At 38.9% G+C, this 16,231-nt stretch overlaps 1 protein-coding gene across 6 annotated transcripts in view; it reads left to right on the forward strand.

The window, feature by feature from the left end:
• Positions 1–9,928, forward strand: part of LOC114707387 (selection and upkeep of intraepithelial T-cells protein 2-like) — a 38,308-nt gene extending 28,380 nt beyond the window's left edge. The window contains exons 9-11 of one of the 6 annotated variants that reach the window (XR_005090886.1): positions 3,165–3,243; positions 6,222–6,296; positions 8,422–8,509. Coding sequence is in view for 2 of the 6 variants with exons in the window: in XM_037202821.1 (XP_037058716.1) it covers positions 8,422–8,627 (206 nt within the window). In the remaining 4 variants the exon portion in view is untranslated. Of the gene's footprint in view, positions 1–3,164; positions 3,244–6,221; positions 6,297–6,443; positions 6,537–8,421 lie in introns of those variants that run through there. The other 5 variants (XR_005090887.1, XR_005090888.1, XR_005090885.1 and 2 more) reach the window with 5 other exon arrangements.
• The last annotated feature ends 6,303 nt before the right edge of the window (positions 9,929–16,231 follow it).

The following is a 16,231-nucleotide window of genomic DNA, read 5'->3' on the forward strand; positions in this document are numbered from 1 at the left end:
TGAGCACAGGACCCAGTACCACTGACTAGATGCCTCCCAAACAGATCAAGTCAATCAACTGTCTCACCTATTCAGAGGGCCTGATCCAGTTGAGGGCCCCTCAGCCTTTGGTTCATAGTTCATGTGTTTCCATTTGTTTGGCTATTTGTCCCTGTGCTTTATCCAACCTTGGTTTCAACAATTCTCGCTCATATAAAATTGCCATTTTTACTATGTTGGTCCTGCCTATCCATGAGCATGGGAGATCTTTCGATTTTCTGACATCTTCTTCAAATTCCTTTTTCAGGGACTTAAAGTTCTTGTCATATAGGTCCTTCACTTGCTTGGTTAGTGTTACCCTAAGGTATTTTATGTCATTTGTGGCTATTGTAAAGGGTGATGTATCTCTGATTTCCTTCTCAGCTTCTTTGTCCATTGTATATCAGAGTGCTACTGATTTTTTTGACTTGATCTTGTATCCTGCTATGTTTCTGAAGGTGTTTATAAGCTTTATCAGTTCCTTGGTGGAATCTTTGGGATCACTCAAGTATACTATCATGTCATCTGCAAATAGAGAAAGCTTGACTTCTTCCTTTCCAATTTGTATCCCCTTAATCTCCTTATGTTGTCTTATTGCTCTCGCTAGAACTTCAAGTACTATATTGAATAAGTATGGGGAGAGCGGACAGCCTTGCCTTGTTCCTGATTTTTAGTGGAATTGCTTTGAGTTTCTCTCCATTTAATTTGATGTTGGCTGTTGGCTTGCTGTAAATTGCCTTTATTATGTTTAGGTATGTTCCTTGTATTCCTGATCGCTCCAAGACTTTTATCGTGAAGGAGTGTTGGATTTTGTCAAATATCTTTTCTGCATCTAGTGAGATGATCATGTGGTTTTTTTTCTTTGAGTTTGTTTATATGGTATATTACATTGACGGACTTTCGTATATTGAACCACCCTTGCATCCCTGGGATGAAGCCTACTTGATCATGGTGGATGATTGTTTTGATGTGTTCTTGGAGTCTGTTTACCAGTATTTTATTGAGTATTTTTACATCAATGTCCATGAGGGAGATCGTTCTGTAGTTCTCTTTCTTTGTTGTATCCTTGTTTGGTTTAGGAATCAGGGTAATTGTAGCCTCATAGAAGGAGTTTGGTAATGTTTCTTCTGTTTCTATTGAGTGGAACAACTTAGAGAGTATTGGTATTAACTCTTCTTTGAAGATCTGGTAGAATTCTGTGTTGAAACCATCTGGTCCTGGGCTTTTTTTGGGTGGGGGACTTTTAATGATTGTTTCTATTTCCTTAGGGGTTATTGGACTATTTAAATAGTTTATCTGGTCTTGATTTAACTTAGGTGTGTGGTACCTTTCCAGAAAATTATCAATTTCTTTTAGGTTTTCCAGTTTTGTGGAGTAGAGGTTTTTGAAATATGACCTGATGATTCTCTGGATTTCCTCAATATCTGTTGTTATGTCCCCCTTTTCATTTCTGATTTGTTGATTTGGATTCTCTCTCTCTGTCTTTTGGTTAGTTTGCATGAGGGCTTGTCTATCTTGTTGATTTTTTCAAAGAACCAACTCTTTGTTTCATTAGTTTTTTGTATTGTTCTCCTTGTTTCTATTTTATTGATTTCACCTCTCACTTTGATAATTTCCTGGCATCTATTCTTCCTGGGAGACTTTGCTTCTTCTTGTTCTAGAGCTTTCAGGTGTGCTGTTAAGTCACTAGTGTGAGATTTCTCCAACTTCTTTATGTGGGCATTTAGTGCTATGAATTTCCCTCTTATATCAGCCACAGATTCCCCTGTCCTCCCTCCTCCCATCCACCAGCCTTCACACCCAATCCACCCCCCCTATTCCCACCTCCTCTAAGGCAAGTTCTCCCATGGGGAGTCAGCCCAGCCTGGTGGAATCAGTTGAGGCAGGTTCAGTCCCCTCCTCCCTACACCAAGGCTGAGCAAATTGTCTCAGCATAGGCCCTAGGTTCCAAAAAGCCAGCTCATGCACCATTGAGCGGTCCCGGTTCCACTACCTGGGGGCCCTCCTAAACAGTTCAAGCTATGTTTATAGCAGCATTATTTGTAATAGCTAGAACCTGGAAACAACCTAGATGCCCCTCAACTGAAGAATGAATAAATAAAATGTGGTACATATACACAATGGAGTACTACTCAGCAGAGAAAAACAATGACATCATGAGGTTTGCAGGCAAATGGATGGAACTAGAAAATATCATCCTGAGTGAGGTAACCCAGACTCACAAAGACAAACATGGTATGTACTCACTCATAAGTGGATACTAGATGTAAAGCAAAGGATAACCAGACTGCAACTCATAACTCCAGGGAGGCTACCTAGTAAAGAGGACCCTAAGTAAGACACAGGAATCACCCAATGACAGAGGAATAGATGAGATCTACATGAGCAAACTGGGGGTGGGGAGTGGGGGTAATAGAGGGCAAGGATCAGGGGAAAGAGAGCTTAGGGGAGTGGGAGGTCCTAGCTGGATCAGGAACATAGTGGGAGAACAAGGAAAAGAGATACCATGATAAATGAAGACCCCATGGGAGTAGGAAGAAGCAAAGTGCTAGAGAGGTCCCCAGAAATCCACAAAGATACCTCCACTATAGACTACTGACAATGGTTGAGAGAGTACCTGAGCTACTCTGGTGATTGGATGGCTGAACACCCTAACTGTCATGATAGAACTCTCATTCAGTGACTGATGGAAGCAGATGCAGAGATCCATGGCCAAGCCTCAGGTGGAGCTCCAGGAGTCCAAGTGTCAAGAGAGAGGAGGGATTATATGAGCAAGAGATATTGAGACCATGATTGGAAATAGCAGAGGGACAAATAGCCAAACTAGTGGAAACACATGAACTGTGAACCAATTGCTGAGGTGCCCCCATGGAACTGGACCAGGTCCTCTGGATAAATGAGACAGTTAATTAGAACCTGTCTTTATGGAAGATGTCACTTGTATTTTACAAGAATTTTGATGTAATCATGTCGTTAGGTTTGTTGTTCACATGGGATTGAGTTAATTATCACTGGGAAACTATTTTAATATTTGTGCTGTCCTTACGCATGCCTGAAATAAGCTACCTGATGTCAGACTTTCAAAGTTTGAACCAACATCAACTGCTGAGTCTTGTTGAACCAAACTGCCTTCTTATCTCACACAGATGAACTCTGCTGGCCATGGTGATAAAGACCCCACCCCGAAAACTGACACTCAGAGTAAGGAACTGGACCCTCACAAGAGTTAAGCATTTTTTTCCTTAAATAGAAGAAGGGGGTAGGAGTTTGGTCCTCTCATCCACAGGTCATAACCACAACTAAGAGATTTAAACATGGTGTCTTCTCAGCCCTTTGTGACAAAGCATTTTATACAATTATTGAAATGTCTGTTAAGATCCAGAGGAGCAAACTAATCAGAGCAACAGTTCTACAACTTTGTAAAATTCAGTCCTTGGTTTCCTAAATAAGCAGCCATAGATATTTTTAATTGGAAGCACAAAGGCACTAATATGAAGAGAGCTCATGAAAGGTGAGATAACATCACTGTCAATTATTTTGCAAGCTGGAGTACAGTAATGTTTTCCTTGGACCCACTCAGGAAGATCATTTTAAGAGGAGGGAAGTGTAGATGTAACCATCATTTTAATTAAGAAACACAGAGCTGATTCAGAGACAAAAGCATAGAGGTCAGAGCAATAGCTAAGAGCTGAGATTAAAAACCTTATCCTTCACTGCCATTGCTGTCCTACCTCTCCGCAAGAGAGCTACTTCCTGTGTGTTTGTCTTTTTTATAGACTTTCTATTCTGTCTTCTCATTGGTTGTAAACCCAACCACATGACCTCCTTGTCACTGATTGTCTGTACAGACCTCCAGGTCTTGTATCATTGGTATTGAGATTAAAGATGTGTGTCTCCATGCTGGCTGTATCCTTGAACACACAGAGATCTGCCTAGCTCTGCCTCCCAAGAGCTGGGATTAAAGGTGTGCACCACCACTATGGCTTGCTATGGCTTGCTATTAGCTCTGACCCCAGGCAACTTATTTATTAACATGCAAAAAAAATCACATTTCAGTACAAATAAAATATCACCATAGGGGAGAGAGAGAGAGGGAGAGAGAGAGAGAGAGAGAGAGAGAGAGAGAGAGAGAGAGAGAGAGAGAGAGAGAAAATTCTCTCCAGGATATATCTTGCACATGTTGGCAAGGCATCCTTTTCCACTGCTTAGGTCCAGTCAGATCAGCAGCTATTGCAACACCTGAGTTCCAAGGAGTGGCAGGCAGGGCTCCATAACCCCCACCTGATCTCCAGGGCTCAGCTGTCCCAGAGCTTAGCTTTTTGTTTTCCCTCACAGCATTAATCACATAGTAGGTTGATCAACTGTCCCTTTGGGAAAAGTTAAAACAGTCCCAAAGTATAGTACAGGAAAAATGCAACTAGAACTTATAGACTCTTCAGTTGGTCCTTGAAATTCCCCTATTTTTGTAATTCACAACAAGTTAAAAAATAAAGTTTGACTACTACATGATCTCAGGGACAGAAATATTACTATGAGAACAATGGGTATCCTGCAGTCAGGGTCCCTACTCCTACTATGGTTCTTCAAGGACATTAATTATCATACTTGACTTAAAAGATTGCTTTTTCTCTATTTCTTTACATCCTGATGATAAGGAAGAGTTTACATTCTCTTTTCCTACTTTAAGCAATCAATAGCCAGTAACCTGATATCCGTGGAAAGTTTTACCACAGCAGAAAGAAAATAGTACACTATATGTCAATATTATGTACATAAAGCACTTACTCTGGTGCTGATTAAATTTCCTGAGGTATTGATCTTTCCTTATATGGATGACATTCTCTTGTTCTGATCATCTAGTCAATACTTAAAAGAGTGCTTAACTTCTATGGTAAACAAACTAAAAGAGCAAAATTTAAAGATAGCTGCAGATAAAATACAAAAGCAATCACCTTATAGTTATTTAGGATGCATTATTACTCTACAACAAATTCTCTACCATCCTCTCAGCTTAAAACTACCCGAACAATGTACCATCAATTACTTACAAAAAAATTTGGGCTGGGTAGTGGTGGCACATGCCTTTAATTCCAGCACTCGAGAGGCAGAGCCAGGCAGATCTCTGTGAGTTCGAGGTCAGCCTGGTCTACAGAGCGAGATTGAAGACAGGCACCAAAACTACAGAGAAACCCTGTGTTGAAAAAACTCAACAACAAAAAGTTTGGTTCATGTCAGTTGTATACTTTGGCAACACTCTTTAAGTTGCTTTCCAGAAACTTTCAGTTAAATTCCACCAAAACAACACTAAAAGCAGAGTGAGTCATTAGCTTTAGATAATGCTACTGCTAAAAATGGTAGCTCACAAAGCAATCCCTTACATCCTTATCAATTACTAACCCATCCTTCCTCATCATCACCCACGGAATTGTTTATCAACAAGGTAATGGTATTATAAAAATTTGTATGGTGTGTGTTGGGGGGGGTGGTAGCACAAGCATTTTATCCCAGCAACCAGGAGGCAGGAGCAGGCAAATTTCTGTGTGTTGAAGGCCAGCCTTATCTACAGAACAAGTTTCAGGACAGACAAGACTACACAGAGAAATCCTGTTTCCAAATCCAACATATATAGATATTATGTCAAAATTTCCACAACAATTTGTAACTCCTTATTAAAAGAAATTATAGACTTGATAATGTTGGGAAGAACACATCTTAAACAACTTACTGGTAAAGAGCCTACAGAAATCTTTGTGCCACTAAATAAAGTGCAGGTTGATAATTTGTTCCACACTGATAATAATTGACAGGTAGCATTAGCATGCTACTCAAAGTCTATAGATATTCATAAGAAAGATCAACTTTTAAGATTTTTTTAAAAAGATATTCCATGAATATTGTCTAAAATTTTATCTAAAAATCCTATAGAGATCTCCTTTAATGCTTTTACAGATGATTCTTCAAAAGGACAAGGAGTATATTGTTATATACAAATCCTACATGTTCCACACACACACACAGAAGATTGTACCCATCCTTGATTGTACAGATCAACACTCAAAACTCACTATAATCAATCTACTTTAATTAGATGCTCCCCAGTCATTCAGTATTTTAACTGATCTCCTGTATAAATTAGCACATAAAGGATAGAAATGCACTGAGAATAAAAACTGGTCTAACTTGAGATGTAAATTATGTTGCAGAAGGGTTATGAGTATGAAAAGGATGTAATGGAAAGATGGAAACATTTGGAATGAGGTCCTTGAAGATAGAATCTAGTAAGTGGAAAATGGAAATGAATGGAACATGAAGTGTGCTTGTTCAGCTGAGTTTCCTTGCCTTGAAAATAAAAAGTAATTTAAAAAATGAATCCAACCCTAATGAAAATGACAATAATGCTGAACTGCTGACACCTCTGTCTCTAGAGAAAACAGACAGGAAAAACCTGCCTAGGAGAAGGAAAAGGAGCAAAAGCCAGGAGCAGCTATGCCTGTTGCTGGCAGGAGACTGCCCCAAAGGTTTGGTGCAAGAGTTGTCTGCTACTGAGACGGTAGGAGATGTTTTTTGTGCTGATGTCTGGTCTAGCCACACCTCCATCCAATGGTGCAATCACAGCATTAGCAACATAAGGAATTTTATCTTATCCTTTACAAACAGAAATGGAGACACATTTCAGGTCTTTCATGCACCAAGAGCCCAAACACCACCCAGGTTCTTTTGCATTTACAACCAATGAAACTACATTTTCAATTTTGTATTTTTGCACAGCCTAAAAAATAAAACAGAAACTAACAATGCAAACAGGCTTGGAAAGGATTTAAAAGAAAAATAGGGTAAAATGGAATCAAAAAGGTTTTTTTTTCTTCTTGAAAATATTTCTTCTAGATAATGCAATGGCCAAAGAATGCAAACATAATCACATACCTCTCAAATTTCCCTCAGAGGCCAGAAGGGGTTCAACAAAACATACAATAAATGACAGTTAGATTATTTTGAATTTTCACCTCAAATTATTTTTTATATAGCCTGAGAATCTATTACAGCAGACTGCCTCTGAAATTTTGTAAGAACCAGAGCCTTCCCGTAATTTCTTCCTCCATGGAACTGTTATGCTTGATATTGTTCATGTTTTTTGCTTCATTTACAGCAGTGATTCTCAACTTATCAGTCATGACCCATTTGGAGGGACAAACAAACCTTTCATAGTGGTCAACTGAACCATTGGAAAACACATATTTACATTATGATTCATAACAGTAGAAATTCCAGTTATGAAGTAGAAATGAAAATAACTTTACAGTCAGGGGTCACCACAACATGAGGAACTGTATTAAAGGGTTGCAGTATTGGGAAGATTGAGAACAGTATCAGCTGGATATGTATTTTGATGCTTGCATGAAAAAAATTCTTTTCTCCTTCAAGATTTTCTGTGATTATTTCTCAGGTACTTCTGAACATCCTTTTACTTAGTAGGAAAGCCTTCTTGAGTTCAAAATTAAAGTCGTCTTAAATTTTAAAAATACTAAATGTTATATAAAAGCCTTAGACTTAAATCTTTAGAAATTAATGACCATTGTTTATTAAGTAGGTTATGTTTGTTTTCATTTTTTTAGTTTTGTGCGTTTCCTTGGTCTGACATGAGTGATCAGACTCTGGCAAAGGAGGAAGTAGGGGAAGCCTATCCTGTATTGAAGGCTTTTTACATACTGTGTTTTACACAGTATCCCAAGCTAGTGCATAATTAGTGGGTGGTTCTCACATCAACATATCTGTAACTAGGGCTTTTTATGTCTGAGGACTTTTCTACTGTCAAGAGTGTAGAAATCCATACTTAGAGTACACTACAGGCATGCACAGTGCTAATTCCTAACTAGTCAGCTGCAGAACACTACCCTAGACATGAATGACATGAGGCTCTGGGGGCTCCAGGAAAATACCATTGTATCACATGGTAAGCTTGACTTTCTCAAATAGCTCTTTAGCCATTTTGTTTCTAGGACTTTCATTACACCTAAATATTGGTAATGGTCCTGCTTGTACTGACAAAAGCTTTAGAACATTTTACAGTTTATAAAATATTAATCATGTTACTGAAATTCCTTACAGTCCACATGATCAAGCTATTGTGGAATGACATCATCAAATATTTAAATGATAGATTTTAAAAATAAAAAGAGGCTATACACACTCACCTAAATCTCTACATACTACACTACATTTAGTTGTGTTATCTTTAATTTTTTTCACTTTAAAGTATAATACTTTTTGGCTGCCCAAAAGCATTTTTCCCTAAAGGAGATACAATCTAAACTATGTGTTAAATGAAATGGTCTAAAACTAATCAATGGAAAGGGACTGATATTCTTGTAAAATCAGGGTAAGGTTATACTTATGTCTTTCCAGAAAATGAAAAAAGTTCCAAATGGTACCTGCTTCAATGTATCCAACCAGGACAGCATCTCAGAAAACACCAGACAAATGAAACACAGACAACAAACTCATTTGGAGGAAATATAGAAGAAGAAGAGGAGGAGAAGGAGGAGAAGGAAGAGGAAGAGAAAGAGGAAGAGGAAGAAGAAGTCAATAACTGGGGAGACATCAAGACTTAACTCTTCCAGAGATTTTGGAGAAACAATGAGGTCACAAGAAGACGACTTTCTCTTTTTCTTGGCCCTCTGTTAACTATTCTTGCAATTCTCTTATGTTTGCCTATATTAGTTAGACTAGCCACTAGGTGTCATTGGCCTCTACTACAGCTATTATTTTCTCTTTTAAAAATTAAAAGGGGGGTTCAGGGCACATGTAGGTACTTGTGTTCACAGATAAGCACTAGGGAAATCAGGAATATTAAATACATGAGGTTATCTCTTCAAAGGAAGATTTGTATTACCTGTTTCCCATCCTGAAGGCTGGGAGAGAAGGTGATTAATAGCCTAGTGACTTCTGTGCTATCTATATAGCCAGGCCATACCACTTCCTCACACTCTTGAGCCTATTTATCTCAGACAACTTCTAGCTCTGTTCTGCCCCAGACCCTTATCATGAGCTTTGTTTACCTTGTACCTACTTCCTTAGTTAATATACAGGACCTATGTTTATGGAAGATGTCACTTGTATTTTACAAGAATTTTAATGTAATTGTCTTTAACTTTGTTGTGCAGATGGGATTGAGTTAATTATCACCAGGAAACATTTTTCCAAATTGTGCTGGGCTTAAATATGGCTGAAATAGCTACCTGGTGTCAGCCTTGAAGTTTGAGCCAACACTGACTATTGATTGAGTCTTGTTTAACTAAACTGCTTTATCTCACATGGATTGACATTCTGGTGGAATTGGTGATTATATAGACCCTCTCTTCAATTTCCCTTCATCCTTCTCATCCTTCCAATTTTTCCCATTCTCATTTCATCACAATTGTATGGTCTCCTGCTCTTTCAGTTGTTCAATTTCCAGTACCAACATTGTAGTTCATAACCATGTACAACACCAATTCTAGGGTCTCTCCGGCAATTCTTCTTCTAGCTTCTGTGTGCATCAGACACACACACACATGATATACACATATGCATGCAGGCTAACACTCATACACATGAATCAAAATTAAATAATTTTTATCTGAAATTTTGTTGAAAAGCAAAAGTTGGATATAAATTATTATGACTCTCTTTTGAGGTGAATAAGGCCAAAGCAATGGGGCCACGCCTTAAGCAAACAAAAAGCTGTGGCATATGCAGAGAGCACTCTGGCCAGATGAAACCTGACCAATAAGCTGCAAACCAAAAGAGGATGATATGCAGCCTAGAGCCAATCAAGAAACACCATAGCATAGCAGCTAGGAGCAAAACCTGCCAAAAATCCACATGTATAAACCTCAGTCCTTTGTTTTATAAATGAGTGATTGCTTGCAAACCTCCTGGAGTCTGTGTCATTGATGCTGCGTCTACCCAACCCCTGCCCCCAGGATTAGAGACAGTGAGACCCCAGCAACAGAGTCAGCAACACTCTTTGTGTGTGTGTTTTTTTTATTTTTTATTGAAAATAGAGTCTTCTCCCATACAAAGCATCTTGACCATATTTTCCCCTCCTTCCACTCCTCCTAGCCCCACCCAGAAGCACTCCTCCTTGATTTCCTCTTTAAAAGAGCAGACCTTAGAGATACAACAACCAACCACAACAAAATAAGATACAATAGGACAAGACAAAAGCCCTCCTATCAAGGCTAGACAAGGCAACCCAATAGAAGAAAAATACAGTCTGAAGGGCAGGCCAAAAAAAGTCATATATATATATGGTGCATATAGTCCAAGAAAGACATAAAGGGTGGAAAAAGGAAGTTCCTCTGAAGTAAAGTGGAGATAAGAGACTTTTGGAAGTGTAGAACAGAGTAAGATATAAAAGATTTTGAGAATCTGTGTTTGTGTAAGTTCAAAGAGGCATTCAGAAGCTATGAGACTACAGGTGAGAGCTGAGAGATAGCATAGTCTGTAGAGAGGCCTCTAGTTTCAGGAAAGGAAAAGATTAAATTGAGAAAGTGGCTGATGAGGAAGGAGAGGGCAAAGATTACAGTACGAGATGACAGGGCCCTAAAGTATTCTGCAGCTCCTAGGGAGGGAAAATATCTTAGTTAGGGTTTCTATTGCTGTGAGGAGACACCATGACCACTGAAACTCTTATAAAGGAAATCATTTCATTAAGCTGCTAGCTTACATTTCAGAGTTTCAATCCATTGTCATCATGGTGGGGAGCATGGCAGCTTGCAAGGATTCATGGTGTTGGTTACCTTTTGATCAGAAGACAATAGGAAATGGACTGAGACACTGGGCATGACTTGAGCATATATGTGACTTCAAAGCCCACCCCACATTGACACACTTCCTCTAACAAGGCCATACCTAATCCAACAAAGACACACTTCCAAATAGTGCCACTCCCTATGAGCTTATGGGGGTCAATTATATTCAAACTACCACAGAAACCTAGAGAGAAAGAAGAATGGAAGGAAAAAGCTTGGAGTGGCAATTAGAAGCAGATGGAGAAGCAGGTGGGACAGGCAGAGATGAGAAGCAGCAGGGACAGGTGGAGAGGGAAGGTGGGAAGTTAGGGGGAGGCAATATATCTCCTTCCATCAGTCCTTATGCCCATAAAACTATAAAGATTGTCATTTTGTTTAATTTTTTAGAGAGTATACAGTCTAATTTTTAGTGTTAGGATGTATCATTAATACTAAGTGTGTGCTGGAGTTTTCATTTGGGATGGAGAGAGAAGATGCACTTTGTTAGTATTGGCTGGGGTCCGGGGTCAAAAGCCAAGTGTGTCCCCTGGGTTTTCGGTGGCTCAGGAGACCTCTGAGGGAGGTGTCATCTCCCAAGCTCCATCACAAAGAAGGGGACACAGTGAGTCCAAGGAGAAAACAAGAACCTGTTGATAGGACTTTGATTGTTGGACCTTGGTGTTTTTTCTCAGGAATGAGTCAGTGGCCAAATATGGGAATAACCCTTGAGGGCTAGTTTTATGAATGTAATCTAATGTTTTTTAGCAAAGGGCAGAAAGGTAAAAGGCAAAACCTGTTGGTGCCATGTTTGATATGCTCAGGCCTGTTAGATAGCCCTTCAGGTAATCTGGATGTCCCTAGGGCCTCCAGAAAATGTTAATCCTATCATTGGAGAAAAAGACCACTACCACAATTTTGAGGCAAATATAAACCAAGCTTTATTTAATGATCAGGGTGGTGCACTCTGGTCAAGTCAAGAGTCCCCAGAAAATGGCCACAAGTCACCTTTTGCAGAAACTTATAAAGGCAAACCCATAATGCCACATATTTCCTACCAGGTCCAATCAGGGGCAAGCATCTATATTGATGTACTTCTGGCCTACATACCTCCACCTTCATGTGATCAAGCACATCCAGTGCAGTTGGGTCAAACAAACTTATTTAGGGGAGTAAAAATATGAAAATATGTGGCTTGTTATCTTACATAAAATAATAGCCTCCAGAATTTCATGAAGCATCTGTATGTAGGCAAGAGACTTAAAGATTAGGGGCATTTATTTTTGTTTTATGGATCTCTTAAGCATAGCAATTACAACATAAAACATAACATTGGCCTTCACAATAATACTAGAATTCAGTGCTTGATTCTTTGGAATGCCAAATATCCCATTTCTATTTGGATTATTTGGAGAACTAGCTCTTTTTTTTTCAGAATTTTTATTTTTTCCTTTTTTTTATTTTTAGGAAAATTTTATTCATTTTACATTCCAACCACAGATCCCATTCTCATTCCTCTTCCCACTCCTCTACAACCTTTCCCTTCATCCCACCCTCAATCCCCTCCTCCAAAAGAGTAGGGGCTCCCATGGAGAGTCAGCAACGCCTGGTACATTCAATTGAGTCAGGACCAAGCCCCTCCTCCATGCATCAAGGTTGAGTTAGGTGTCCCACTACAGGTAGTTGACTCCAGAAAGTCAGCTCATACACAAGGGATAGATCCTGATCCAATGCAAGATGGCCCTCAAACAGACCAAACTACACAACTGTCTCCTGAATGCAGAGGGCCTAGTCCAGTCCCATGCAAGTTCCACTGCTGTCAGCCTAAAGTTCATGTGTTTGTATAAACTTGGTTCGGTTGTCTCTGTAGTTATCATCATGATCTTGACCCCCTTGCTCATATAATCCCTCTTTCTTCTCCTCTACTGGACTCCCAGAGCTTGTCCTCTGACTCCATTCCTCCCCCAGCTAGACCATCACATTCCCTCATGGTCTCATTCCCCATTCCCTCCCGTCTATTGCCCCCCTCCCGGCCCCAGTTTACTCATGGAAATCTCTTCTGGTTCCCCTTCCTAAGATGATCCATGTGTCTCTCTTAGGGTCCTCTTGGTTTCCTAGCTTCTGTGGAGTCATGGGTTGCAATCTGATTATCCATTGCTTATATCTAATATCCACTTATGAGTGAGTACATACCATGTTTGTCTTTCTGAGTCTGGGTTATCTGGGATGATATTTTCTAGTTCTATCCATTTGCCTACAAATTTCATGAGGCTTTGTTTTTTACAGGTGAGTAATACTCAATTGTGTAAACTACCACATTTTCTTTATCTATTCTTCAGTTGAGGGGCATCTAGGTTGTTTCCAGGTTCTCGCTATTACGAATAATGCTGCTATGAACATAATTGAGCAAGCATCCTTGTGGTATGATTGAGCATCCCTTGGGTATATGCACAAGAGTGGTATCATTGGGTCTTGAAGTAGATTGATTCCCACTTTTCTGAGAAGTCACCATATGTTTTTCCATATGAAGTTGATTATTGTTTTTCCAGGTATGTGAAGAATTGTGTTGGGATTTTGATGGGAATTGCATTGAATCTGTAGATTGCTTTTGGTAAGATTGCCATTTTTACTATGTTAATCCTATCTCTCCGTGAGCATGAGAGATCTTTCCATTTTCTAATATCTTCAATTTCTTTCTTCAGAGACTTAAAGTTCTTGTCATACAGATCTTTTACTTGCTTAGTTAGCATTACCCCCAAGATATTTTATATTATATTATTTGTGGCTATTGTAAAGGGTTATGTTTCTTTGATTTCTTTCTCAGTCCATTTATCATTTGTATATAGGAAGGCTACTTTTTTTTAGTTAATCTTGTATCCTGCCACATTACTGAAGTTATTTATCAGCTGTAGGAGTTGCCTGGTAGAGTTTTTGGGGTCACTTAAGTATACTATCATATCATCTGCAAATAGGGAAAGTTTGACTTCTTCCTTTCCAATTTGTATCTCCTTGATCTCCTTTTGTTGTCTTATTACTCTAGCTAGAACTTTGAGTACTATATTGAATAGATATTGGGAGAGTGGACAGCCTTGTCTTGTTACTGATTTTAGTGGAATCACTTTGAGTTTCTCTCCATTTAATTTGATGTTGGTTGTTGGTTGGCTGTAAATTGCCTTATTGTGATTAGGTATGTTCCTTGTATTCCTGATCTTTCTAAGACCTTCATCTTTGTCAAAGGCTTCTGCTTCTTCTGCATTGGGAAGTTCAGGTCTTGCTCATGTAGAGCCACTAGGTTCTGGTGGTGCCATATTGGTCATTATGTTGATAACTGTATTTTTGCACTGGCATCTACCCACCTCTTCCTGCACTCGGTGCGAGTAATATCTATGTCTGAGGGAGCCTGTCTTAGTCCAGTCAACACTCTTGGGCCAATTGGAGCTCTTGGTCCTTTTAGTCCAATAAGCAGTGGCCAATCCTGTCTCATGGAGATGCTGCGGTTTTGGAGGGTAGGTAGGTTTGAAGGTAGGTTTTCAATGGGTTGTACCCCTGGGCCCAAAGCATAGAGGCTGGTGTGTTCAGATAGAAGAAGAAAGACTCACCTCTTAGTCTAATTGGTGCTAGCAGGCTCTGTCTCAGGGAGAAGCTGCCTTAAAGATATATTGACTTCATTTATGTCTAAGGATATATTGCTTTGGAAAAGAGGTACTACTTTTGTTTCCACGGAAGATGAGAACCTATGGCTTGCTTCCATGCTAATATAGTTTGATCAAGGAAGACTCTCTGAGAAGTCTCCAGATGTTCTAACATCCAGAACAGCTTCAAGAGAACTAGCTTAGACAATGCAGCCTCACACACTACTCCAGTCAGGACTTGACCATAATTCTTAATTTTCTCAGGATCCCTATAAGATTACCAGTACCCCAAACCAACATGAAGTAGTATGAGAAGCTACATCCAAATTCCCAAAATATTGTTTATAAATGTTTATTTTTATTTAAAGGGGGATGATTATAAATGTAATCTCTTTCTAAAGAAAGGGCGATAGAGATACGATAGGATAAAGGGGTAGATTATTGAATCTACTTTTAAAGAGCAACAACTGCTTGAAATGTTTTACATTGTTATGTATTTTAGTTTATTGATACAAATTTAAAGTTAATTTTGTCATACTATATGTACTCTTGTTTGAGATATTATGCTTGTGCAGCTCATTTGAAATTGTAATATATAATTAAGAAAAACAGACTAATAATTAGTTATTCATGATAATCAAACTTATAGTCATGTTAGTTAAGTTTTGTCATTACATAAAGATATATTTCAATTAGGTAAGCAATCTTCAAATACTTCAAAGACCTACAGAATATAGCATTTAAATGTTTTAAGAACTTAAACTTTTCTGGGCAGTAAGACACATCTGCTCCTGGCAGCACCAATTACTTCCAAGAGGATGATGGGCATTGGAGAAACTCCATATGGAGTTTGCTTTATTTATGGCAAAAGTTAGCCATTTGGGCAAAAAACTGTTCTTGCCTGGAATGCTTGACAAAATGTTATATAGACTGGACATGCAGGACCCATGGAAAAATGAACACTAAATTTTGCCCAAACAAGGTGAAATGGTCCTTCGGGTTCCTGCTTCACAGAGGAGACTGCAAAACATTTTGCAGGACACATGGAGAAGCAACTAAGAAACTCTAGGCCTCTAGGCTGAAGATGAATGCCCTAACATTGCAGAGGAACTTTGGTGACTGTCTAGGCAGCCAGCTGTCTCTGTCATTCTAGATTTTTGGAAGTTGCTTACAACACTCTTCCTGTTTACTTAGGTAATATTGCATCCTTCTGGGGTCTTTGATGTAGTTGAAGACTAGATAGTTATAATTTTACCTGGTTATGATAAAAGATAAATTAAATATGAAAATTTAGACTCAGAGAAATAAGATACATGATAGAATATTTTCTTTAATTTTGCCAAATACAAATAGACTAGATATTATAACTATAATTCCTGCTTGATAATTGTTCTATTATATGTAATTATACTATGTTAAAGTTAAAACTTTCTTTTTGATTAGACAGAAAAGGGGAAATGCTGTGGGATAATGTTCTTTTACACTGATGTAATAAAACACTGATTGGCCAGTAGCCAGGCAGGAAGTATAGGCAGGGCAAGCAGACTAGAAGAATGCTAGAAAGAGGAAGGGCAGAGTGAGGAGTCACTAGCCAGACACAGAGGAAGCAAGATGACAAGGCAGAACTGAGAAAAGGTACCAAGCTATGTGGCTAAACATAGGTAAGAATTATGGGTTAGTTTAAGTTTAAGAGCTAGTTAGTAATAAGCCTGAGCTGATGGCTGAGCAGTTATAATTAATATAAGCTTCTGAGTGATAATTTGATAAGCAGCCGTGGAACCATGTGACCAGTCAAGACCAGAGAAAACCTTC

This window comes from Peromyscus leucopus, chromosome 2, assembly GCF_004664715.2.
Source record: "Peromyscus leucopus breed LL Stock chromosome 2, UCI_PerLeu_2.1, whole genome shotgun sequence".
Taxonomy (NCBI): domain Eukaryota; kingdom Metazoa; phylum Chordata; class Mammalia; order Rodentia; family Cricetidae; genus Peromyscus; species Peromyscus leucopus.